This window comes from Vipera ursinii (genome assembly GCF_947247035.1).
Source record: "Vipera ursinii genome assembly, chromosome: 1".
NCBI classification, from domain to species: Eukaryota; Metazoa; Chordata; class Lepidosauria; order Squamata; family Viperidae; genus Vipera; species Vipera ursinii.
Window position 1 is genome coordinate 207,980,699 of NC_139512.1, and position 27,334 is coordinate 208,008,032.

A 27,334-nucleotide genomic window follows, 5' to 3' on the forward strand; every position below is an offset into this window, starting at 1 on the left:
AATCCTTTGCCACTGGAAAGTAATGGCATAAAGAAAAGAAAGCAAACAGAGATAAGCTCTGTTTAGATGTATTAGAAAGGGTTAAATTCACTAGGTAGACCCAAGCAACAGTCAATCATCCAATGCAGGGGTCCCCAACCCCTGGTCCGTGGACTGGTACTGGGCCGCGGCAAACAAGCAAAGGCCCATGTGTGGGATGCAGGCAGCACACAAAACCACGCACTCTCTGGTCCATGGAAACCGGTCCCTGGTGCCCAAAAGGTTGGGGACCTCTGATCCAATGGATCCAGGCTATGTGACAGGCAGGCCTATATTCATTTTCATCTCATATCAATTCCTTTCTTTTCAAGAAAGCCCTTCTACCATGTTAAGGCAGGCAGTGATAGAGTGAGCTAGCAAATGAACAGAAGAGAAAATGAAACTTATTCTCTACATATGCCTCTCAAATCTAATTATATTTTTGACTAAAATAATCCAGGATTCTTTTGTCAGGATGTCTCCAATTAATTAACTTCAGTTAATTAGAACAGAAGAGACAATCCTTGCAAATCAGTGCAGTGATATCTAGCAGCAACTAGAGGAAAGCAAATAACACACATCAATTGAAGTTCATCTGCTTTTCAGACATGACATAGTATGATAACTCTTTGCCCCAGTTATTAATTATTAAATTTATCAAATATTTTGGGGACATGGAAGTTGGCTTAATTTTCACTGTGTGAAGAAAGCTGCCCCATTTTATTGTATCATGCTGAAAATCTAAGATGTTACCACTCCATTCTTCTTCCCCTATCTCATAGTAGATTAAGTATATGCATCAGAGTGCTAAATTAGTTCTAAGGTCATTGGTGTAAAATTTAATCAAGCCGCTGGCCATAAAGATGTATAGTTAATAACCCATAGATGAAGATTCATTTTGAACAAGATCACCAGTTCAGACACTTATTTTTAAAGCTAAAATGGCAGCAATCAAAATAAACTTGCAGACAGAAGAAAAAAAAGAAGAGAGATGGTGTTTACACACTGCCATGGAATGCAGCATAGCCAGTTCAGTATTAAATTTCTCAATAATAGAGGGAGACAAAAAACTATAAGCATTACTATTTTTTCTCCTGCTCTTGCACACATACACATCCAGAGCCTAATGCCACTAGCAACTATGGAGTTAATAAACATGAAGGTTATTGGCATTCAGAATTCTTCATTCATTTTTTTCTTTTGTGAAATGTACAGTCATATTCTTAATAACCTTTTAGTGATGCCTCAGAATCTCCTAGTTAAAAACTGCAGAGGTAGGTTGAGGGACCAATAATATTTCATCAATAACATAAAAGAAAGGAACTGAGGAAAAATTAAAGGCAAAGTAAACTTAACCTGTTGCCAAAATACGTACATGATCTTAATTTCAAATACTGTTGAAAATAGAGTAACATGAATGGCTACCACATAGACCTTAAATAAAGGGAGACATTCATAAGCAATGCAAAAGATACTTTAAATATTCTAAGTACTTCATAGGAAAAAAAAGTTGAAGTGAGAAAAGCAAAATGTTTAACTCTTATATTCCTAGGGTACATTTCATTTTACAATGTTTATTTCCAAAAACATGGCTTTGGGATTTACATTTGGATATTTCAATCTCACACAAGTAATTTTATGCCTATAGGTAGGCCAGAGTATACAAGATAAGAAGACAACTAAAATGTTCTGAGATGTTTGCTCTTTCCCCAAATACAAATCTGTGTTTTCTTTGGTGGAAGGAGAATTACATTTCGCCTGTCAGTCTCCTACTCTTATTCTGTCAGAGTGAAAGAGTTTATTAAATAAAAACCTATTGGATATAGCTCTGGAAGGTTCTGACATTAGTATACTTGAGATACTGAGCTTTATATTTTTCAAATCAGAACAGAATTTATGTTATGGAACATAATATATTTCTTATGTGTCTGCTACCTTTGCTTCACAAAAAAGTAACAGATTCATTGTGCTTGCTTCTTTATATTTTCTGCTTGTTTCATACATATATACTGTATAATATTTTTTCTGTTTACTCAGCAATTTCATTCAACTGCTGTGACAAAAGCCGGATACTTATCCATTAAAGATGATAGAACTTAAAAGTTTTGTTGAAGATCTCCTGCTATGCTACAATGCAAGATGAGGAAAACTCAATTGCTAAATGATGGTCTACTACTGTATACGCTCTCTATCAGAGAGAGCTTGTTCAAAGGGTACAGCTAACTGGAAGTAGATAAAGAAACATGCATTTTTTCCCCGAGTGATGTCTTCAGGTATAAGAAGAATGTTTCTCTTAAATTTATTCCAGTAAATAGTACTAGTAAGATGGCACACTGGTATAAATAGGCACATTTCACCTTCTTGTAACCATGTTGCATCCATTTGCCATGCTTCAAACTATATTTTAATTTTTATGTTTTTTACTATTCAGATTCCATTTCTTTGGAAGACTTTCTGGAAGCAGATTCATATTACTTGTTTATTGATCCTGCTCCAAAGCAGGGGATTAAGTTTTAAATGGACATTAAGCTGCTACAAATAATTTCTTTTCTAGGCCAAAGTGTTTCTGACCTCCACTTTCTTTGTTTTCTCCAAAGTAATTCTTTCCAAGTCTGGACCCAAGAATAGCTGTTGCAGATCAAAAGGTTACCTACTATTCCAGGAGAATGGAAATGAATAACCGGAACACTTAAATCTGGTGTTTTGGGGGGAATGGAGGAATTCTCTTCCATGACTTCACATAACGATAAACCAGCTGGCAGCTGCTAACAGGATTTGCAGCTTAAAACCCCCTGTGGAGGAGTTGAACAGCAAGTCAATTCCCATGTTATCATGGGAAGGAGCTATCATGTGACTTGTATTGTTGCTCTCACTGTTTGCATACTCGGTTTTAATACTCTTGGGCAGAAAAACAAAATTATAACTAGAGGGAAGAAAAGGGTGAGGGCAAGGACTCTAATCTCAGCCTGCAAAATCAGCCAGAATGAGAAACAGTATAGGCAATCCTTAACTTACAATAGATCATTTAGTGATCACTCAAAGCTACAATGGCACTGGAAAAAGTGACATATGACCATTTCCCACAGTTACGACCTCTGCAGCATCCCCATGATCATGTGATGAAAATTCAGATGCTTGATATGTGGTTAATATTTATGAACACTGCTGTGTCCTAACATCATGGGATCTCCTTTTGTGACCTTCTGACAAACAAAGTCAAAGAGGAAGCTGGATTCATTTAACAATTGGGTTCAAGTGCAGTGATTCTCTTGACAACTGTGGCAAGAAAGGTAATAAAATCAGAGAAAACTCACTTAACAAATGTCTCACTTAACAACAGAAATTTTGGGCTCAATTGTGTTCATAAGTTGAGAATCACTAGTACTGTGAGAACTAGTAAACACTGTTCTGAGCTGTTCCCCATTCAAAGCATATCTTGGACTCATCTGTGTATGGAGATGAGATTCACCTATCATGAGATTCACCTATCAAACGTATGGATGTTTGATAAAGGAAAGGCATTTCCATTTGGGGTATTGGAAATGTGCTATACCAGAGGTCCCCAACCCCCGGTCCATGGACGTGTACTGGTCTGAGGCATGCCAGCAACTGGTCTGCACAAAGAAGCAAAGCCCCATCCACGAGATGCAGGCAGCACACAAAACTATGCCCCTTCCAGTCTGTGGAAAAACCTCTCTCCACGAAACCGGTCCCTGGTGCCCAGAATGTTGGGGACCTCTGTGCTATACTGTCATCATGAGGTAATATTAATAATCAATGGAATATGTAACAAAATACCACAGCACAGATGCTTATGTTTGGCAACTCCTTCTGGATTTCAAATTGTACTATTCCCTTTCCACTAGTCAATAAACATTCTTGGGATGTTTTGGGGATTCCCCATCATTAAACTGTTTTTATTTTTTTAAATAAAATTTAAATTTTATTAAATTTTATTAAGTTTCTCCAAAACTTGGTGTTCTGTGGAGTATGATGATCTCCCTCCATAACCAATGACACCCTCCATAACCAATGACATTTTGATTAGATAAAGAATATTGCTTGAAAAATTAAAGGATGGATAGATAGGTATGTTATGTACTGTAATATGGTATGATATATCCAGAATATATTGTGAAACAGCAATTATTATTTAAACATACAAAGCACTGAAGTCTTTAAAACATGTAAAAATGAAAGTAAATAATAGCTAGCATGACAAGTTGCACCACTTTCCCCAATTCCAGCTATGTCATGCTTTTCTCATTGCATGTTATCAACTCAAGTTGTTACGCATTTTATTTTATTTTACTCTGTACATATACTGAATGGAAAAAGCTCTTTGGATTATACTGTAAATTACTCTTTTTCTGAATTGTGTCTGAATACACGTAAGTGCTGTCCTCTTAATTCTTTTCTGTCTTGGTTAGCAACTTTATGAATGAATGCTTTAATTTATTTTTCTTATAAAGCTTCTGTACCATCATTATGTGGAATTTATGTACCATACCTTCACTACCTTATACATTATTCAGAGGATACTTTGCAGAAAAATAGTTATGGAAAATAATGCTATACTGTATTATAAAAGTCTGCTTTCTACGCCTCCCATAAATATGTCCTTCCTGTATATTTCCTTTTCTTCTTCCAGCTGAAATATGACTGGCCAAAGCTGCAGGCACACTTTTTTTTAATGCAGGCACATCAAGGATTCCAAACTATTATGCCACTTGAATCTTACAGGCATATGAACATCATGGATCTCTTTAAAATTCTTTTGTCTCATTGCATATAGCAAAGAAAAAAAAATCCATTTGAAAAGGAATGTGATGGAATAGCTGGCCTAGCTTCAATACATATTATTTTTTAAAAGGGAGTTTATAGAAAATCAGTAAAAAAAACCCTATTACAGAGCATTTAAAAAAAAACTCCATTAGACTAATGTTCCCACCTCTACGGTGGGGAAGCAGGGTTGGAGGAAATTATATGACAAAATTTTGGAAAAGAACTTATTTTCATGAATAAGCACATGTAGCTTTTCATTGAGCTAATATCTGCATACTGTTTGATACTGAAATATTTGTATATAAAATCAGGCATGAAGGAACTTCAAAGAGAGCTGATGATGTACTGTAGCAGCTAAGAGAATAGCTACAAATTATAATTACCAATATTATTTATTATAGTTATATCTCATCTTTCCTTGAGTTAAGCTCACCTAATGAAAGATTAGCCGTAAACATGCTGTTAGTCTGAAATTTAACTATTACCATTCCTTGCATAAACTGTTTAGTTCAAATTGCAGTTCTGGTGACAAACTGAGTAGATTATTGGCAACAAAATTAGGTCTTCTTCTGATATTATAGTGCATCACAATTTTAAAGAATTCTGGCTTATTGGTCACCAAAAATATCCTCCTCAGCTTCATGTAGGGTTGTGAGTAAACCAGAAGTATCTAATGAAGTTTTGGCTTACTGTGATTTCCACATATGGCTGACGTATATGAACAGCTTTGAATATTTTACAGCAGCCTTCCCCAAACAGAGTGCCCAGTGTAAGTGTGGATTTGAATTTTTTTTAAAATTCCATTTATATCCTGCCCTTCTCCGAAGACTCAGGGCGGCTTACAAGCTTAGCAGTAGCCTTCATTCTATGTATATGCCTGCTTATTAGGGCTTTCACACACACTCCAAGCAGCATTATTACAAACTCAGCTTAATTGCCCCCAACAATCTGGGTCCTCATTTTACCTACCTCGGAAGGATGGAAGGCTGAGTCAACCTTGAGCCTGGTGGGATGCGAACCTGCACTAATTGCAGGCAGCTGGTGTTACTTAAGGAGGCATTAGCCCACTGCTCCACCAAGGCTCCACATATACTTCAATTGAAAACTCAGGGAGTTAAAATCCACATATACTCCTTCTAGAAGGCTGTTCTACAGATCTGCCTGCCTGCCTGCCTACCTACATACCTATTACTCTGACTGAATTAATTTTGCTGGAGGAAATGTGTATTTTGAGTAGGTTTTATTGTAAAATCTATTTTGATGACATATTGTTCATTCTTGATTCACATGTACCTATAAATCACTGAGTGAATGTCCACAGATCTTTGTGGGACTGAAATACTTTTTCTGTAAGATTTATGTACTGTGGAAAATAACAGCTTTGAAATGGAAATAGCTAAAACAATCATTCAAGTTCAAAAATGAAGACTTCTGTGAAGACACTTTACAAAACAGATGAATGCTTTAGTTATTTGCCTAGAATCTGAAGTATAGTATTTGTAACACCCTACTACAGAAATAGTAAAAAAAATTCCAGAATTGGAAAACTTAAGCTTGTTCTAAAAAAAGGAGCAACAGGAGGTGCCAAGGTATTGTCTGCTGTATGCCAGCAGAAAAATCCAGGGCTTAAAAACCAGTAGATGGCATAGCAGAATCAAAATGAATAGATCTGATGAGGGAAGGAAGAAAGTGCCAATTATTATAAATATTAAACTCATAATAAGGGAAATGCAAGTAACCATTTCAGTCTGGCTATAGGCAGTTACAAAAAGTACTGTGGGCACAGTCTACCATTACTCCTTCCAGCTTCTGATAATGGTTTTAGAATGTGACAAAATCATCATGCCAGCTTAGCAACTTCATGAACAATGCTGCACTTTGATTTTACTGTACATTGAGAAACAAATTTGATAACAAGTTCTTTCAGCACTGATAAATATCCACAGAAACTTAAGTCAGTGTTTTTCAACATTTTTTGGGCAAAGGCACACTTGTTTCATGAAAAAAATCACGAGGCACTCCACCATTAGAAAATGTTAAAAAATTTAACTCTGTGCCTATATTGACTATATATAAAGTAATTCTCTTGAATAGGAATCAAATAAACACAAAGAAAGTATTTTATAATTACTTTTCAATTTTTCCCACGGCACACCAGGCAACATCTCGCGGCACACTAGTGTGCCGCGGAACAGTGGTTGAAAAACACTGACTTAAGTAACCTAGGTTCACCATTGTTTTGTTTAAAAAATATGAGTGGTTGCTTTGGGTCTTAGAGATTCAGCTGAGGTTTCATGAAAAAACTAAATTTCTTGCTCTTTGTTGTCCTCAAAATTCACAACAAAGACGTACGATGGATCTTACTAATTCTACAAATGAATTAGGTTTTTTAAAAAACTATTAGTTCTTAATAGTTTTTAAAAAAACTAATTCATTTGTCGAATCAAGATTTAGACTGAAGGGCATTTGGACAATACATCTCTTTCCAGGCAGTTTGAGAAACTAAATAGAGGATTGTAGCCTTGGAAACAAAGATTAGGCCCCAGAATAAAATACTATCGGGACAGAACCAGGAAGAATGGTCTTTGTGATCACTTTAGTATGCTGTGCAGCAAGGCAGAAACAAATGCCCACATGATACAGACCCGAAACATTTAACCTCCACTAGAAATGGAGATATTCCAGAATTGCCTCAGACATGCTGAGTTGGCCAATTTCTAGACACCTTTATGGGTTGGTTGGTGGCGGTGGTGGGATTCAACTATGTGAACAACTGGTTCTCTGTGTGGATGCCACTTCCGGAAGTCCATTCTGGGCCTGGGCAACAAAAAATTAACTACCGGTTCTGCTGAAGTGGTGCGAAATGGCTGAATCCCACCACTGGTTGGCGGGTTACTGAGTTGGTACTGAGATGGGCCTGTTTGGGCACAGTTCTCTGGAATATAATCAGTGGCAGAAGCATGATTCTCTAAATTTATAAAAGTTAAAACCACAGTAATAAAAAAGTGCTAACTTCCCTGCTAGTTTTAGGGATATTACTCTCGCCCTGCATGTCTATTAAACTGATTCGTTGGGTTTCCTAGAATAAAAGTATATCAGGATAACTCCAATGGGAAAGTAAACAGAGAATCTGGTACATCTAAGCTCCTCTATAATAGTTTTTGTTACTTATCGAGATTCCTTATTCTCAGTCACAGTTTTACTAAGACTTGGTTCAGGAGTAACTAAACAGACAAGAACAGGACAAAACTCAAACCCAACCATATCTGATTTAAAAAAATAAATAAAATCTACTAAAAAAATCTGAAAAGGTGTTATTTTCATCATCAAATCTCTTGAGTTGTCTCAGAACTACTTTCTATACACAAAATAACTTTACCTCTCCACATGATCGACATTGCCTGCTACACCAAGGCCTCCTATGGTATATATTTTGCCATCGTAAACCAAACTGTTGTGCCGACATCGTGGGACTGTCATTCGGGAAACGAGATTCCAGTTATCAAGGAGCGACATGTAGCACCAGACATCAGACAGTGTGACTCCAGCTTCCATACCACCTGTCCTCGGTGAGGAGAAGGAAAAAAAAAAGACCGCAGTGATTTGATATATATTGCAAGGCTAGTCAACTGCAATACAAGAAGATCTTCCAAATGACACTTGGCTAATTAAAATAAATCATTGTCGATTGCAAGCATCTGTTCTGATGATGCAGATTGCTGTCACTTATTTATGCATCCCAAAGGGTTTTTTTTTTTAAAAAAAAGGCTGTCACGATGTCAGGCTAGGCAGGACATTTGCATATGTGAGCATAATTAGGCAGCATTCATAAATATCCTACAGGCTATTCAGTTGCATATGCAACTGTAGAAAGCAACTAAGCAGCTTACTCAACACTTTCAGATTAGAAATTGTCCTTAATACACATGGCCTGGGCAATGGATGCTACAACCAAGGGGGCTGTTCTCAGGATCTTTGTAGCATCCATTCAGTCCATGGCTCAGAATGTAATGCAGTAATTAAGGATTTCAGAGAGTCATTACATGTTTTAGTCTATGAGTATCCCTTAAACCGTAATAGTGAAAAAAGTAATAAGATACTCCCAAAGGTACATAATGGTTGTGTTAAGTGGCACACAGATTTTGCAACTAATTCTTTTCTCATTTTTTCTTCACCTGCAATAACTCACACCTTGTACTTCCTTCCTAATTCCCCTGTAGTCTCCAAGGCTGATTATATAAGTTTTCTTCTACAAGTGAAATGTTGGCTAAAGTGTTTCGTGGTTGTGTCATTTTAGAAATTTGTGATATGCATATTTACCCAAATCATTATGTGATATTGTGAATTTACAGGTCAGTAATGCTGCTGTAGCATTTCTGTTCCTCCAGGCAAACATTTCAGAGGAGGCGTTGTTCCCTTTCACTAGGAAGAGGTTTCAAGGACAGATTTTTAAATATGAGGAGGGATTACATGTCTTTTAAGTAAATATGGTCATACAGATCAATAACCTGAACAAACCAGCTTCAGGTATAGAAACATAATCATTTTGATTCAGATCCAGATGCTTTATACCAGGCACGTCAAACTTGTGATGTCACGTGACTTTTCCCCCACTGCCGGCAATGGGGAGGGCGCGATTTTGTTGTGATGCATCCGGCCTGCGGGCCGGCAGTTTGACATGCCTGCTTTATACTGTGTCACAATTGCAAGGAAAAGCTCTTCACAGTTTAATTAAGATACATAATATATCTTTTTGTACATTACAAGGGCAAAATGTCCTCGGGAGAAAATCTGGGCTGAAATGATGCTCGAAGGAATTCTCTCCTTCCCAGACAAAATATCATGCATCCATGTTTGCCATATAAGTTTGCAAACAATCCATCTCGTTTGTTGCTCACCTGAGAGGTAGACATTGTCTCCAGCGCTCACCACACTAAACAACTCCCGATCGTAGAAGGGCAGGGTGGCCAGTGGATACCATTTGTTGTTCTGAGGATTGAAGCAAGTCACTGCTGTCAAAGCACGTTGATTCATTCCAATCATCTGACGGCCTCCTACTAGGACTATGACCTCTGCTACACCTAGAATGGTAATTGACCCAAACATAGATTGAATTTTATAGATACAATTGTATATATTATCACCTCATAATCACTCAAGGATCGTAATCTCCAATTTCCTTTACCTTGTTATTCTTTGCATAAGCCTAATTCTTTTCTGCTTTTCATTGGATTGGACTGTATGCTTAGTGCACTCTGAACAAGATAAGCAGAGTAACAAAGTAGTTCTCTTGCTGTTTAAGCGGCACACCATAATGCATGGTCTTTTTTCAAGTTCTGGCAAGATAATATATTTAGATTAAATTTGGAGTATGTTTCTATCGAGTGAATAAGCAATAGCAGTTAGGCTTATATACCCCTTCACAGTGCTTTACAGCCCTCTCTAAATGGTTTTACAGAGTCAGCCTATCGCCCCCTCCAACAATCTGGGTCCTCATTTTATCAACCTCGGAAGGATGGAAGGCTAAGTAAACCCTGAGCTGGTGACACTCGAACTGCCAAACTGCTGGCAGCCGACAGTCAGCAGAAGTTGCCTACAGTGCTGCATTACACCTCACCTTCTAATATGGATTTGAATAATTATTGTTTAAAAGATCTTTGCATAAAGAACTTACTTGAAGAACTCAAAAATATTTTTCAAGAGCTGAAGTTTTTTTTAAATGATGGATGTGTATTCTAAAATAATCTATTGAGCGTTGCCAGTATGACATCAAATAGTGTGTTTTTGTTTCCTTCCCTATGTTTGCTTTGGAAATTTTGACTTACAGTTTTCCCCTTGGAGAGAGGAAAATCACCTGTTTAGAACTAATGTGATTATAATAAATAGCCTCAAGAGGATATTGTAGATTTTGTGATTTTCACAATGAATTGAAAAACTCTTAATGAATAGTTACTCTAATTGGACTTTGACTTACAGTAATAATCACTCTTCTTATTCTTGGGACATTATTTTTTCTTAATAATTTTTGTGAAAATAGTTTATATTACCCCAACAATTTTATTTGTAAACAGATACTTTTCAGAAATTGTAAAATTATCGGATTATTGTTGTTCAGCTCCAATTTATTAAGAGCAAGAGAAGGGCTGTTACTGAAAGTATTTCATTGTTCTGATAAATTCTTTATTCAGATACCATTTCTGCAAAAAATGCAGCCTGACATACAGTTTTATATACTAATAACCTCTTAGCTTTGTGAATTTTCCTGCTGTCTTGAAGCAACTTTGAAAGGCAATTAGTTCCACACGTAAATATGCCTAAATTTTATGTGAGATGTCATGCCATCTTTCAACAGAATGGATATGTTCAAATGTTTTGAACATTACTATAATAAAAGCAGATCAGGATCTCTTTATATTCCCTAGGTAATAAACACAATCTGGGAACTGAACCCATTCACTGATTTAGTTACTCATTTATAGTATTTTTCATCTTTCTCTTTCATATATGCTCAAGCATACAACAAGGATATAAAAGGAAATTTATATAAAAAACCCCCTCTCATATTATGCTTTTTAAGAGTATTAGTATAACAAAGAAATGTCAAGCAAAACATAAGACCTAGTTGTTTACCAAACAGGGGCACTTGAGTTATGACTTTCTGCAGTCTGAAGAGGTTGAATTATCTAAACTATTACATTCAGGACAAAAAAAGGACATGACTCAAAATTGAAGACAAAGTAATTATCTGTAAAATGGCCACCTCACTTTAAAAATGTATTGATCCTCCAACTATACATCCATGCCAAACATTTTTTGCTCACAGACCCTTACAAATACAGGTAGTCCTTCATTTATAACCATTCGTTTAGTGACTTTAGTGTTCAGAGTTACAACGTGGCTGAAAAAAGTGACTTATGACTGGTTCTCACACTTATAACCGTTGTAGCATCCCCATGGTCATGTGATCAAAATTCAGACACTTGGCAACTGGCATGGATTTATGGCAGTTGCACTGACCTGGAGTCATGTGATCACCACGTGCAACCTTCCAAACTGGCTTCTGACAAGTAAGGTCAATGGGGGAAAGCCAGATTTGCTTAATGATCGCATGATTCACTTAACAACTGTAGTGATTCACTTAACAACTGCAGTGATTCACTTAACAACTGCAGTGATTCACTTAACAACTGTGACAAGAAAGGTCATTAAATGGAGCAAAACTCACTTAACAAATGTCTTACTTAGCAACAGAAATGTTGGTTTCAATTGTGGTCGTAAGTCGAGGACTACCTGTATTCCTTTCTGTCTTTTCAATGCAAATAGCAAAAAAGGAAGAAAATCATCAGGATGGGAAAAAGAGTGAAAGAACAGGACTGCTGGCCTGGGAAGGGAAGGGGTTGATAATGTAAGAGGAAAAGATAAACTTGACTAGTTAGGAAGAGAAGAACTGTCAAGGCTATAGGTTTACATCGGGGCAGGAGAGAAGCCACTGCGATCCCTTGTGACTCACAATGTGAGGACTAGGAGTGGAGGGGCCCTCTCCATTCATGGACTCCAAGGTACATTACTTTTTTTGGAATCTTCACCTTTCACCAAGGCAGAAATAACTTTTCTCCTTTGGTAGCCTGCCCCTTATTTTATGAAAATGAGGACTCACTTCAAAGAAGCGAGTGAGATCCTCTGTGGACTTTTCTAGAAGTCACATTATGTTTAATGGCTTTTCTGCTTAATAAATCTGCTCACAGCCAGCCAGGCATTTCACAAATGAGACAAAAGGTGTGCGTCTATGATACCTCAGGGTCATGCCTAGATTTAGGTATGCTATTGTAAAAACTTTTTAAAAACTATTATTGTCATCATTAAATGGCCAAAAAAGATTGCACTATTTTCCGGAAGGCAAACTAACGTATTCAAAGGTATCTGTAATTTTAAAGGTATTTGGGGGGGGGGGGAAGTCATATTGGATTAAAGACATATAAACTACCTACATGCCCAGAATTCTATCTTCTGACTATGCTAAACTGTTCAATAAATATGGCCAAACCATGACAGAAAACCATCTGCTAGGGAATTAGCACCTGGTCTGGGATGAGGAATACTCCCTCCTTCGTTCCCTGCTTTCAACACTTTTTGTCACAAGGAGAATCAGTGGGAAAACCTGAAGAGCTGCAGGATGCCCAATTGCTCAGTTCACAATGCCCAATTGCCCAGTTTGATAGCTGACTGTATCTTGGAAGCTTTACAGAAAAGGTGAGAGGAAGCCTTTTAATCTTTGGTTCCTTACTTGCAGCCTGCAAACGCCATTAGCCATTTCAGACATAGTTCCAGAAATTCATTTTTTTCAAAGCTTCCAGCATTACCTGCTGATAACCTGGGCCGGGTTCTTGGAGTCTGCATCTCTTGCCTGGCGTGCGGCAACATGTGATAACGTTTTGCTTCATTCACCAGGTCCCGGCAGGCCTCTGAAGATTTTATCAATTCCTCGTTGTCAACTACGTTCAGCAGATAACTGGGATGGATGAAGGGCAGACGGACCACTGCCAACAGCTCAGCAGAATACTGTAGTTAAAAAAGAAAAAAGAAGACAGGATGACTGCTTGATGCAACTGGTTTCTCAACAGCCCTGGCCTCTTTTCTTTTTTGGATCTATTTGGGGACAGTGGAATATTTGTATGTGACCTATTTTCATGATAATAAATCTGTCTAGGCTTTTCTCATCTTGTGCTCCCTCTTCTCAAAAGATAGTTATGGCCCTGATGAAGGTAAAACATTCTTCTAAAAAAATATATAGAAGTAAGCCTTCTTACTCATAGAATGGAAGAAATAATGTCAACAGATACCAGTTTTTGTTTTATAGTATGTAAACAAACATTTCACACTTAAAATTGTTGGTGGAACAACCTACGCCAAATGTACCTATCTTGAACAGAGGAGATCTGCTGTGGTTTTTGCAAGTTCTTCAGTTAACTTTGAAATTTAGGGCTGGCTGCTTTATTTCAAACAAAGAATTATTGTGGCAGCTTTTCAAATGTCAAAGAAGTTCTGTCTTTATAGAACATCTAAAATGAATGGTGAATAATAGCAGTAGTTTTGATAAAGCCATGGGGTTTTCTTCATTGACAAAACAAATACGTTCTTTCAGGTTCTGCTAGAAGTCAAACTCAAGGAGCTAATAATCAAATGCATGTGGCATTATCTCCATCCTTCTGCATCAATAAAATAAGCTTTACAGTGCGAAGGATATTTAAATAGCTGAAAACATCTATCATCAGACAAGGCTTAACAGAAACCAAAAGTGCAAGTGAGAGAAAATGGAATATTATAAAACAGAGAATACATACAATGATTTGTTTTTGTAACTGTTCATTCCCCTAAATATCACAGACTGCCTCAGACCATAAAAGCACAACAGGTGGAAAATAGGCAAAGAGAGCAGGTTTGTAAAAATGGGAAAATTAGGAGTAGCCAAGGATATTGCTAGGGCAATGCTGTGAAATGCAGGAAAGGGAGATGGAAACATTCTTTAAGAACTTCAAAGCATCTGAGATCTTCAGGCAACCATGAGTACCATTATCACTCCAAATACCTTTCTTAGCTACCTTTTCAACCTTGGAGACTTTAGGTGTTAGGGAGAATGAAGACAGCCAGCTAAGAATAGAAAGAAATGAGGGCTTGGAAGGAGTGCAAATTATACTCTACTTAATGTTCTAAACAGACCTAATTCTAACATTCTAGAAAGTGCTTATCAATTTAGACCTGTTAGAAACTAACTTTTGGTAACTATGTTAGTTATGAGCTGTTGCTATCACCAGGACATCAATCACATATATTTGAAACATTTTTTTAGGACACTAAATTCCCTAGAGCTCCCATGATTTGATCAAAAGTAAAGTTTAAAAAAACCCTACTCATATAATGGACAGAGGGAAGATAGCTGTTGCCTTTATTAAAAAAAAATCTAGCAGAGATGAAATATTAGGGGACTCATAAGAGACCGCTTTTCAATCTCTGGCAGAAAACTACCATCTGTCAGTTCTACATTATTAAAATCCCTAAAATTTACATGTATTTATGCTCTTATTTGTTTAACCAACAATGGATCTATAAGAACAAATAGACAGAAAGCTGTATGAAAAGCAGAGTTTTATTTGCTGTTTCACCATATCAGCTGCGATGACCGTCTAAATTTAGAATTAAGAAAAATGCTCATCTCTTCAGAGCAGGAAATATCACAGCAAAAAGATCAGATTAATGTTCTGTATGTGTATATTAGATTATCTTGAATAATCAATAAAGGCCATGTTTGAATAATATCACATCTTTAGAGAATACTTATCCTTCTAAGCTTTGACAATTGCAGTATTATTGCAAACATACCCAATTTATTTTGATTAGTTTTCTATTGAGGAACATAGTACAAAATGATTAAAACATAAAAGTTCTGCCTGTAAGAGATTATGCCCTTGGTCCAGTTGTTAAGGTTAAATAAATACCACTGACGTATATTGTTAAAGAAACACTACTATTGTTACAGGCTTTATTTTCATGCTATCTTTATTTGTTTTATATTTGTGCTGAAAGCTGGCATTGAAATGCTAACACTAATGATATTGTTGAAGAAATACTCCCCAAGTGTGATATGACTGGCATATCTCTGATTTACAAGATGGCAGTTTCTTTAGGGAAGAAAACTCGAGGAAATATTAGCAGGAAATTGTCAGTATCTTAAAAAGCAACACAGATAACACAAGCATTCAGATTGAACTCCAAAAGAGAAGCTGTTTAGTTGGGAGCCAGCAGTTCCTAGACTAGCGAGATCGGTTAATGGCAACAGAATTTAGGCGCCTGCAAACTTATCAGTAGAACAACCAAGTATCTGTTGACTAGAGAAGGCAGGAGACAAAAGCTTAGAATCTAAGCCCTGGAGTCCAAACCTATTTAAGGGCTTCGATTTCAATGTGCTGCAAAGAAGAAAACTTTGGGGGTGGATATGGCTTTATTCGCGGCTGCAAGAGAATGTGAAATCAAACCAAATCATAGAGAAGCCTTCTGGTAAGGATACCCGTTCTTTAAAAGGGGTTCAATGTTAGGAAAACTGAGACTGACAGCCAGGTCTACTCTAAAGCCTGACAAAGCCTCTCAACAATAGACTGACGAGTTATAAAGAAACAAAAAAAGGAAAAAGAACAGTGTACAGTCTCTCCAGAACGTTGCTATGTAATTTTTTTAAAAAAAACAACAACAACAGCACAACACTGTAATGGAAGATGAGTGAATATGAATACCGGTATCAGTGACCAGGAAAGAAAGAAATCCAAAGAATTACCAGAGTGGCTAACAAGCAGAGCAAGGAAAATAATGGGCAGAAAACTCTTTGTCTGTCTATAAAACCTAAGTAAACCAACCCATAAAATATAAGTAAAATTCATTCAAATCATGGGTACACCATCCCTCACCATAAAGCCTCTGGCACAGTTCAGTTCTGAATGATTTCTGAAAGCTAGCAATGGTGGGGAGGAGGCTGTTTCACAATAAAGTGAAAACTAGTGCAATGAGCCTCACTACCACATATTTTGCAGAAATGGAGAACAGCAGCAGTTTCTCTTGGGACATATGTGGTGGCTGATGGTTGGAAGAAGCAATTTACGAAGCACCTCTGTGCCAAAATATATGGACTTTTACAAGTGATGACCAGAACTATGAACTGCATTTATAATATGCTTCAGAAAACTAGTGCCAATCAGTAACCAGGCACAATTGCATTCAACTGCAATGGATTTGCTGAACCTTCTGGTCTTCAAAGGTTGCTTCTCATAAAGCACATTCCAATACTCTAGATGGCAGTGATGAAGTCCAGAATTGTTACTGCAAGGTACTTCTGTTCCAGGCACTGCCACAGCTAATAGACCAACAGAGGTAAGTAGCTGCTAGTCCAGGATGAATTAATTCCCAGTGCAGAACTGCTCTTTAGGGACAGTGCCATGGTACTCAACAATGTCACTCTAGTTGCTAGCGTACTGGCATCTGGTTGACTATTTTGGATTAGATAAACTAGATATGCTGGACTAGATAAGCTTTAGTGTCATCCAGCAGGCAGGCTGTCTTAATTCTGAGATATTTTTAAAAGGGATGGTTCATAGATGACAGAGTTCACAATTTGTCCTTAAAGGTTCCCCCACACACGCGTGCTAGTCGTTTCCGACTCTAGGGGCCGGTGCTCATCTCCGTTTCAAAGCCGAAGAGCCAGCGCTTGTCCGAGGACGTCTCCGTGGTCATGTGGCCGGCATGACTAGACGCCAAAGGCGCACCGTAGTGGTCCCTATTTTTCTACTTGCGTTTTTACGTGCTTTCGAACTGCTAGGTTGGCAGAAGCTGGGACGAGTAACAGGCGCTCACTCTGTTACGCGGCACTTGGGATTCGATCTGCCAAACTGCCGACCTTCTGATCGACAAGCTCAGCATCTTAACCCACTGAGCCACCACGTCCTTAGGGAGATAATATAGATCACTTCTTTTGACGCCTGCAGCATACATAGATAAGTGATACTGGATGAGGTGTATAGGAGGTGGTAGTTGACCAATAAAAATGCAGGTAGTCTTGACTGTCATTCCTCCCAGGTGAACCAGAGAGGAAATGATTAGATCAACTAATTCCACCTTACTCTAGGGCTGCATTAACTAAATCTTGAAGGTCTGAAAATACAAACTTCCCACTGCCATTTTTAACTGCTTGAACCATTAGGGTGGATTCTTCCTCTTTCTCTGACTGTTAAGCCACTGGGGCCTACTGCCTTTCTTGTCTGATTGTCTCTTAGTCAGCAACAATTCCCCTCGATCCCCAAGGTCATCTGCACATTTCATTACATTCACTGACAACTGTTTGTTTACTGACGGTTCAGAATTAGGATGGCCTCAGAAAAAGCTATTTATGATCCATCCTTAAAAGTTAGAACTGTTATACTACCTCCATGGCTACTCGTTTGCAATTTGGGTGCTTGGCAACCCGCTGGCATTTATGACAACTCTAATGCTTTGTGGTCCACGTGATCACAATTTGTGGCCTTCCCAGCTGGTATCCAAAAAGCAAAGTCAATTTGGGAAGTTGGATTCACTTAATGACTGCATGTTTTGCTTAATGACGGTGGTAAAAAGGGTTATAAAATTGGGTCTGCTCACATGATGACTCATTGTATAACTGTACTGACTTATGATGGAAATTCCAATCCCAATTGCAGCCGTAAGTCGAAGACTACTTGGTAGCATACATGTACTCTTATTGAATCCTATTAGATGTGAGAAAATGGCTTAAACCAGGGGTGTCAAACTCAATTTCATTGAGGGATGCATCAGGATTGCGGTTGCCCTCAAGGGGCCGGGTGGGTATGGCCAAGGTGGGCGTGGCCTACTGGGTGGGTGTGGCTAGAGTGCGTACAGCCTACTGGGTGGGCATGGCCAGCTCTACATCGTTCACATCAAGGGTGCCTATGGGGGCCTGGGCAAAAGTGGGACAGATCTGAGGGTCTCTGGCAGAAGGAGGGTCTGTGGGCCAGGGCCAAGGCAGTGGGGGCTGTTCCCTCAGTTTCCAGGATGGCTTCACGGGCCACATGAAACCATTTCGTGGGCTGGATCCGGCCCCCGGGCCTTATGTTTGACATGTCTGGCTTAAACAAATGACCAGTTTCTGCTTAACGTATTTTGTAACTCAAGGTTTGGGATGCATAATGATCTCTCAGTGTTTCAATCCTATCATAAAGTGAGTCATAAACCAAATGTGCTAATCACAAGTGAGGCATTCTGAACACTTTTCAGATATGGTTTTGGAACAACACGATTTGTATGAATTCAGCTTCCATTTATTTACTTAAGCCACATTATTGCCAGTTTCAGAGAGTTATTTAAAGTGAGAACCACAGATTTTTCATATGGGAAAGAAAACAGGGATAGATTTTTATTTTTTTTAAAAAAGGGGTACTGTCATTCACTCCAAAGCCTTCAGCACTTTCTCTCAATAGGTTTTTTTAAAATACATATTAAAAATTGCAGGGACTAGAGCATTTACAGGATTACTTAAGAGTGTTTCTTCAGGGAAGAAGAAAAAGTTGTCTATAAACTTTTTGGATTTATCCTTTGAGACCACAAAGCTGCTACTAAATACCGTAGCCCTTCAAATTAGAAGAAGATGAGAGATCAAAGGAAATCAATGGGGTCAAAATCCAGCAAAGGTAGGTTTAGTTACAAACTCTACCTTGTAATAGACTAATATTGAGCTAGGTAATAGGTCAATTGAAAATGATTTGGAAAAGGCATTTTGGAATGGGCAAGAGTGCTGGTATACCACTGCTTTAAAACTGTTTTTTCAGGTTTCCACACAAGAAGATGTGACTGTCTTATCAGGTGACTATTTAAAGTAACTACATCTGTAACATGATCCCTTTAATCAGCCACATCTATTTTTTCATGCCACTGCTTTGGAGAAGGATTGCACTTCCTCCCCCAGCTATCTGAAAGCACTTCTTATGAATTATTATTTTTTGAAGCATTTTCAAACCTGTTTCATCAAGGAACACTGATGCTACACAACCACAGCTTACTTGATCACTTTGGCTATAAAAAAGAGATGAGATTCAAACTGTGTTTCCTTAAATTTCCTAGTTTTAGCAATGTTTTTTTTTAAAGCAATACCCTTCCTCCAACTTTTTCTAGACTAGACTAGTACTATCACTAGTCAATCCATGCTGTACAAAACTCATGCAGAAGTTCCCCTTCTCTTTTGTTATCTAACAAAGATGGCGTTGCAAGGGCAAACCTACCAACACCTAATGCAGTAATGAAATAAAGTTTAATTAGATTATAATAAAAAATAAAATATTGTCTTCTCATTTTAAGAACTGCTCATTGTAAAAAGGAATCAAAACAGGTTGCCCCGCCTCAACAAAAAGCTGATATTTTTTTAACCATTCTCTCAGATGCTACTCATAATGCCAATTAATCATTACTAGCATTGAGTGATGTAGAATCTCATTAAAATAGCATGAAGGTATTTGAGAATATGTGTACAGTATATGTATATGTACACATATACTGTACATGAAAACAAGTATACAGAACTAATCTCACTGTCCCTGGAAAATGAGAGGAACTGTGTTTAAAATAATGTTTGTATTATATTGTAGCTCTTTAAATTTTCATGAGTTCATTAATTTTGATACACATTCTAGTAAACAAGGCAATCAATAAGATAATTATGTTAAATTGTGACATCTTTTTACTTTTGTCAGCTGAGATTGTGATAATTACATTATTATCTGTTTTCTTTTTACTGGCATCAGGAATACATATTATTTAATACTCCAGCATTCTTGCTATCTACTACTACTATTCCTTCCTTTTCTTTTAAACTTCCCTATTACAATGTACTTTAATGTGTATCCTATTTATTTTAGATAGTCACAACTCATCCAGTTCTGCAGAATTCCAGTAGCACAGAATTTCCAAAATATGTGTATACCCCTGTAGAAGTAATAGTATATATTTGATTAGTTACTTATATGCAAGCAAAGATGGGTAATTTTTGTATATGCAAACTTTAATATTTGTGCTTCCAATTCATCCTGAGTGTCAAGCGAACATATGCTCCACTGCATAATTGTTCAGACATAAATCTTGTTTCAAAAAAATTTAACTACTCACTTGAAAGAAATGAATATCATTTCAGAAGTTCTGCAGATAAAGCTTTGACAAATCAATCAGCATAGCTCCATTTTAACCTATGTGGAATAATCCTTGTTTTTACTTTTTTATTTAGGTAAAGGTCTTGCTTTGAGAATGCAGGTCAGCCAATAGCAATAACTCTTCAGAAATTTTGACATCTTTCACATGAACCCTAACCTTAACTCCGGCTCAAAGCAGGATGCAGCCACATTATTCCTTAAAGATGGCAGCCCCAGCTCTTTCCTGCTCTACTCTACAACAACCCTTATAATTATTAACATTCTTATCTAAAGTTCCATCAATGGTTCTAGTTCTCCTTTTTATTTTACATGACGTTTCTTTAGATGTTTGATGACCATTCTCATAGTGCAATACTCTCAAGATATGGGGAAATGTGAGATACTGTATAACATGAGTTCTAAACTGCGGTAGAGTTCTTCTTTATTATAGGAGGCAATTCAATGCAGATGTGACGCACATTACTATGGGTAAAGACAAAAGGACAAGCACCAATCTACAATATAGACATCATGCAACTGTTATTACCTATGCTGAGTGTACTACTTAGCTTCATGTTCATCTTGAAACCAATAACGATATTTTTATATGTATTGCTGTCCAAGCTCATCACTCCTTTCTTAAATTTCTATCTTTGATACATTTTTAACTAAATGCAGAACTGTACTTTTATCTCTGTTGAATTTCATCTCTCAAGATATTTTTGAATCTTGATTTTATTTTCATATCACATCTGCAGACTGGAGAAACATTCTGTGCCTTCATTCAAGTCAATTATAAAAACCATTTTTCGCAACCTTCTAGAATGAAACAAAGCCATTAACGCACACTTGTTAGGGATAATTCTTTCATCAACAAGGTGTTCGTAAGGCATTATTCCCACTTTTGTGAAGAAAAAAAAGAGTCCATTTTCTCAGTGTGCCTCTAGAGAATATGCCCGAGGAGTAGGATGTGAATCTAGTTCTCCCAAATTGTATGCACTTTCCATGATATAGTTCTCATTTTCAAATTCTTAATGTGTAGTCAAAACAGAAAGCATGCAGTTAATTCTACCACTTTGATTTTTCTTTAAACTGAGCTTATAAGCATCCAGATAACTGTACAATATGAGCAAAACCCATTTGTAACAGGAAGCACTACATCTCAATTTTCCTGGGCAGGTTCCCCAAAAGATTGATCTTTCACAGTCTATCTTACTCAACTTGGAGAACTATTGCTAATTCTTTTCCAGTTCTGAAGCAGCTTCCTTATACTTATACTTCTCCTTTTTTCAGATAAATCGACATACCACTTTTCTCTTCCAATTTTTATTTTGTAAATAAAATAGAATAGAGGTGGAGGGACCATGGGGGTCTTCTAGTCCAGCCCCCCGGTTCAAGCAGGAGAACCTATACCATCTCAGACAGGTGACTGTTTAGTCTCTTCTTAAAAATCTCCAGTGATGGAGCGCCCACAATTTCTGGAGGTAAACTGTTCCACTGGTTGATTGTCCTCACTGTCAGGAAGTTTCTCCTTAATTCCAGGTTGCTTCTCTCCTTGACCAGTTTCCAATCATTGTTTCTCATCCTTCCCGCTGGTGCTCTGATGAACAACCTGGCCCCCTCTGCCTTGTGGCAGCCCCTCAGATACTGGAACACTGCTATCATGTCGCTCCTATTTCTTCTTTTCTTTAGACTAGCCAGACCCAAGCCCCACAGCCGTTCTTCATAGATTTTAGCCTCCAGGCCATTGATCATATTAGTTGTTCTTCTCTGAATTTTTTTTCAAAACTCTCAACATCTTTTTTGTGATATGACCAAAATTGGTTGCAGTATTCCAGGTGTGGTCTTACTAGGGCTTTGTAAATAAAGGACTTGAAATCAGAATAATATAGCATGGCTATTAATAATGATATCTGAAGTTATTGTTCAGTTTCTTAATCATTCTGTTCAAATCAAACACATTTTGGCAGTACATTCATTTTGACAGAAAAACTTTAATGCTAAATGGTATGCCCTAATGCAATGTCTCTATTTTTATGAAGGGGGTTTGTGAATCTAACCATTTACCCTAACTGTGCAGGCCAATAAACTATTTTTAAAATAAGGAACCCCAGACCTCCTTCTTTATTGTATCAGAAAATTAAAATATTGTTTATCTAATTTATTCTTTCATTTTTTTAAAATGACAGGATCTAGATTGGGAATTTTTTTTGGTAAAGTTGGTATATTTTAACTATGTCTATTTTACCTAGCCAAAAAAATCTCCTGACACATTTTTTTTCTGGGTTACACTATTTTTTTTCCTGGGTTTTTATTCCCAAAGGCTACAGGGTTATAACTGAAGTTGTGAACATTTTTGTATTATTTTCTGTTTTTATGATGTTAACACAAAAGTTGTTAGATTTCCAATTAGTTACTTTAAAGCATACCCCTTCTAAGATTTTAAAAATTCTTTCTTGATTTTTAGGGATTTCAGTTTCTAAGCTGGATAAGATAATTAGCGTATCGTCAGCATGTACATTAGTAGTGCTTCTGTTTTAATACACTTTCATGTTTTTGTTTAATTCTAATTATTGTTGCTCAATTTCTACCCTAAACAAAAGAGCATTGGGAATAAAGGGTATCGCAGATGGGTGCCTGTGCTCAGTTTAAATAATTTGATTTTTATCCCTTTTAATTAAAGCACTTGGTTGAGAACCATTTGACAATAGAGCCAGTTTAGTGTAGTGGTTAAGGCGCCAGGCTAGAAACCGGGAAAGATGTGTTCTAGCCCTGTTTTAGGCACAAAGCCAGATAGGACTTTGACCCAGCCACCCGCTCTGAGCCCTAGGGAGGGGGCAATCTCTTCCAAGGGGTATTTATTGGGGATTTCTGAACATTGGAGTCTGTTGACTGACAAAGAAGGCATATTTACTACAATACCAAATCATAATCTTTATAAATATCAAACGCTAATAGAGTCACTCAAACTTTAGGATAATTGCAATGATAAATAAATTCAAGAATTCTCTTAACTGAGCACGGTGTTTAGGGTAGGAGGAATGAAGTTAGGCTAAGTTGAAATAAGAAATCTAGAAAAAATATTTTAAGTTGTCTGACAAATACTAAAAATAGTTTACCATTTTAGTTAAGACAACATAATGTTCTACGTAGTGCTGGAAGTTATTATTTTTTTAATGTTATTGAACAATAACTGTAGTCTCTACTTTTGACATGTTTGTGGGATTATCACTCTGCCCCAAGCAAGCTTAAGCGTTGAAGAAATGTGGAACTATGATTTCTAGAACGGTTTATAAAACTTACTCTGAAATTTATTCTGACCTTGCGTTTTGCCATTCTTCAATTCTGCAATAACTTCCATAATTTGTCCCTTGAGTCCTTTTGTGATGATGTCTGTGACCATAATTTTGCTTTGGTATCAGAGGAAAGATGAATCATAGTGACTTATACTGCTCCAGGAAGATAAACCATACAACAACCTCTCCTCTTTAACTGCGCAACTATACTCTTTAAATTGTTGTGAATCCTTCTTGTCTGTCACATTATGTCATCTTAATCTCATGAGTTGTCAATGCAAGTAGCAATTTTATCCCTGCTTGACTTCGTCAACTATACTATTTTGACCTATATTATCAGGACATCTGATGCTCCCATGTAATCAGATGCAAAGAAGAGCCTGCCTTTTGTATTAATTAGGACTTTTTTTTAAAAAAAAATTCTATTTATATCCCGCCCTTCTCCGAAGACTCAGGGCAGCTTACAAGCTTAGCAGTAGCCTTCATTCTATGTATATGCCTGCTTATTAGGGCTTTCACACACACCCCAAGTGGCATTATTACAAAGTCACCTTAATTGCCCCCAACAATCTGGGTCCTCATTTTACCTACCTCGGAAGGATGGAAGGCTGAGTCAACCTTGAGCCTGGTGGGACTCGAACCTGCACTAATTGGAGGCAGCTGGTGTTACTTAAGGAGGCATTAACCCACTGCTCCACCAAGGCTCCATGGAATGGAAAAACCTTATTAATATGTTTTATATACAGTTAATTGTTGAAGCCCTCACCTTCTGTTGAAGTATCCAAATTTAAATTTTGAAAGTGTTTGAGTTCTTCCTTGAATTTAAGATGTGTATGTTTTATGAGACCCTGGGTTAAAATGAATTCCTTAAATTGAAATGGTGAATATGCACGAGATTATCTGAACAGTTTTTCCATTTGGAGGCTATTTTCTTGACACTTGGTGTCCTCTTTGAGCATCATTTTCTGAGACAGCATTACACATTTTTTGATACATAACAACAAAGATACAGCTGGCATCCTCTTCTTTTCTAGTTTCCAGTCCTGATTTGGGACACTGCAAAAATATAAGCCAGGGGTGTGACTGAGTTTGCCAAATTTAACATTTCTGCAACTTTTGAAGGAAGGTCCTCCATTTGGACCCTTGCTTAGCCCTGGACCAAGATGGTGGTTTGGTTTTTGCATCAGCATCTTCCTTCTCCACTTTTTAGTGCCTTTTTACCTTCACATTTATTTCTTCAAAGCACACAAGCTAAAGGTTTGGCTTTGGGAATGCATTGTGACGTTCTTTCTCTGTTGTTTTATCTTCCTTGTTTATAGAGCTGTTATACATTTGGCTAATAAATATCTTGCTGAAGAACAAGTTATAAATAACAAGAAGTTATTTCAAATGCACCAATCTTCCTTGGCTGTTCAGGTTTGTCACCCCCCACTCTCCTTTTCTGGGTTTTCTAACTGATATCAAGAAGCAGCAGCTGTTGTGTAATTTTTCTTCTTCTCTTCCTGGTTTATTGGACTGGGAATATTTTGGACTTCTTTCTAGTCTATTAATCTATTTTGTGCTCACGCTTTCTCTTCATTTTTCCTTCTCTTCACTTTTAGATTTCAGAATTGAAATTTTCTAATCTTTAGCTCTTTAGTCTGTTCAAGCCCACCTTCCCCCCTCCAATCCTCTATCAAGGTCCAATATTTTGGTCCCAGCTTTATTTAAAAAGGAAGTCTTTGCTTCATGAAATTACCTACGGGTTAAATATTAGAAGGGAAAGTTATTACTTTTTTTGACAATTCCGGCTGCAGTGCCTAGAAAGGTCAAACATTTCCCAGACGTCTTAAATATCATCTCTTTTTCTATAGTTACCATTATTTCATATAAAATTACATTTGCATGGTATTGAAATAAGTAAATGTTATCCAAAAGGTAAAGATACCCTCAAGTTGAGCTTGGCTCCAGGAGATTACATGAACACATCTAAGTAAATTTCTTTGCAATGATACAAAAGTGGGATTGCCTTCTTCAGTTTCAATTTCTCAGTCCAGCTACAGATGGGAATTCTCTGATGGTTTCTCTTTCAAGTATTAACCAAACTCACTCTTGTTTAGCTTCCATGTTTGGCCAAATACTGTCCCTGATAAGTGTTAACTGTCTTAATGGAGAAAAGTAATATTATAAAAATGAATATACATCAAGATTTATATATTTACTTAGAGGTACTCAATGCTAATACTTTGAAATTAGGCACATAGATATTGAGAGCCAGTTTGGTATAGTGGTTAAGGCATCAGGCTAGAAACTGCGAGACCATGAGTTCTAGTCCTACCTTAGGAAACAAGAGTAATCTTGGGCCAGACACTTTCTTTCAGCCCTAAGAAGGAGGTAATGGCAAACCACTTCTGAAAAACCTTGCCAAAAAAACTGTAAGGATTTGTACAGGCAGGGTCCAAGAACTGGACATGATTGAATGGAAACACCACCACTCCAATCTTGGCCTTGTCATGGACTCACTCCAGACAATCCATAACAATGAACCTGGCCATGGAAAATGTAATGTTGGTCTAGGCTGTTTTCCCTGATCTGAGATTCTCTAGATTTGTTGAAATTAAAATTTCAGAGTTTCCAGCCAGTACTAAACTGACGTTAACTGCAGTTCCCCCAAAATTGCAGAACATCAGATTAAGGAAGTATGATCTAAGGATGATCAGATTAAGGAAGGATGATTTAAGCTTTTCTTGGGATCTTCTTTTCAAGCAGCTTGTTGGGGCACAGGTACACAACTAAGAAGCTTTTTGTTATGATTTTTAATCAGGTACTAAATGTTGACTGGGGTCCTTATTTCAGTGAATCCAATCATTGCTATATATTTATTAGGACAGGCCAAATTGAACACCTGCTTTCATTTATCTAGGCATCCTCACATTTATATCATTTAGCAACTGCGTTGTTAGGCAATTCTTCACATTTTGACAGCTATGAAAAAGTAACATCCCTGAATTTATGAGCTGTGGTGGCACAGTGTTTAGAATGCAGAATTGCAGGCTAATTCTGCTGATTGTCGACTGCTAGCCGTTTGGCCCTCACCGGCTCAAGGTTGACTAGGCCTTCTGTCCTCCCAAGGTCGGTAAAATGAGGACCCAGATTGTTGGGGGCAATAGGCTGACTTTGTAAACCACTTAGAAAGGGCTGCAAAGCACTGTGAAGTGGTATATAAGTCTATATCTTTTTTATAAAAATAAATATTTTATTAATTTTCTGATTTTACAATCATAAGTACTTAATAAGTAATGTGTTGTCTGGGTCTATTAGTAATTCAGTGGTACATATTAACTTTCTCTGTCTAGTCCAATACTACACCATCAAGTGCTTCCTTGGTCCCCTCTTCTTCCGGTAGTATGCATTTTTCCATACTGGGCAAATACAATTCTTGTTACTGTTAATGCATATACAATTAAATATAGACATCTTCATCACATTTTTCTGGTATTATACATAATATTGATAATATCAATTTATTATATCTTTTCTAGCTAA

General features: G+C 37.2%; 1 protein-coding gene across 1 annotated transcript in view; it reads right to left on the minus strand.

The window, feature by feature from the left end:
* The window catches only part of KLHL29 (kelch like family member 29), a 440,642-nt gene that overhangs the window by 32,514 nt on the left and 380,794 nt on the right, over window positions 1-27,334 (minus strand). The window contains exons 8-10 of the mRNA XM_083351877.1: window positions 13,164-13,362; window positions 9,702-9,884; window positions 8,183-8,363 (exon numbers count right to left, since the gene is read on the minus strand). Coding sequence (XP_083208003.1) covers window positions 8,183-8,363; window positions 9,702-9,884; window positions 13,164-13,362 — 563 coding nt within the window. The remainder of the gene's footprint in view (window positions 1-8,182; window positions 8,364-9,701; window positions 9,885-13,163; window positions 13,363-27,334) is intronic.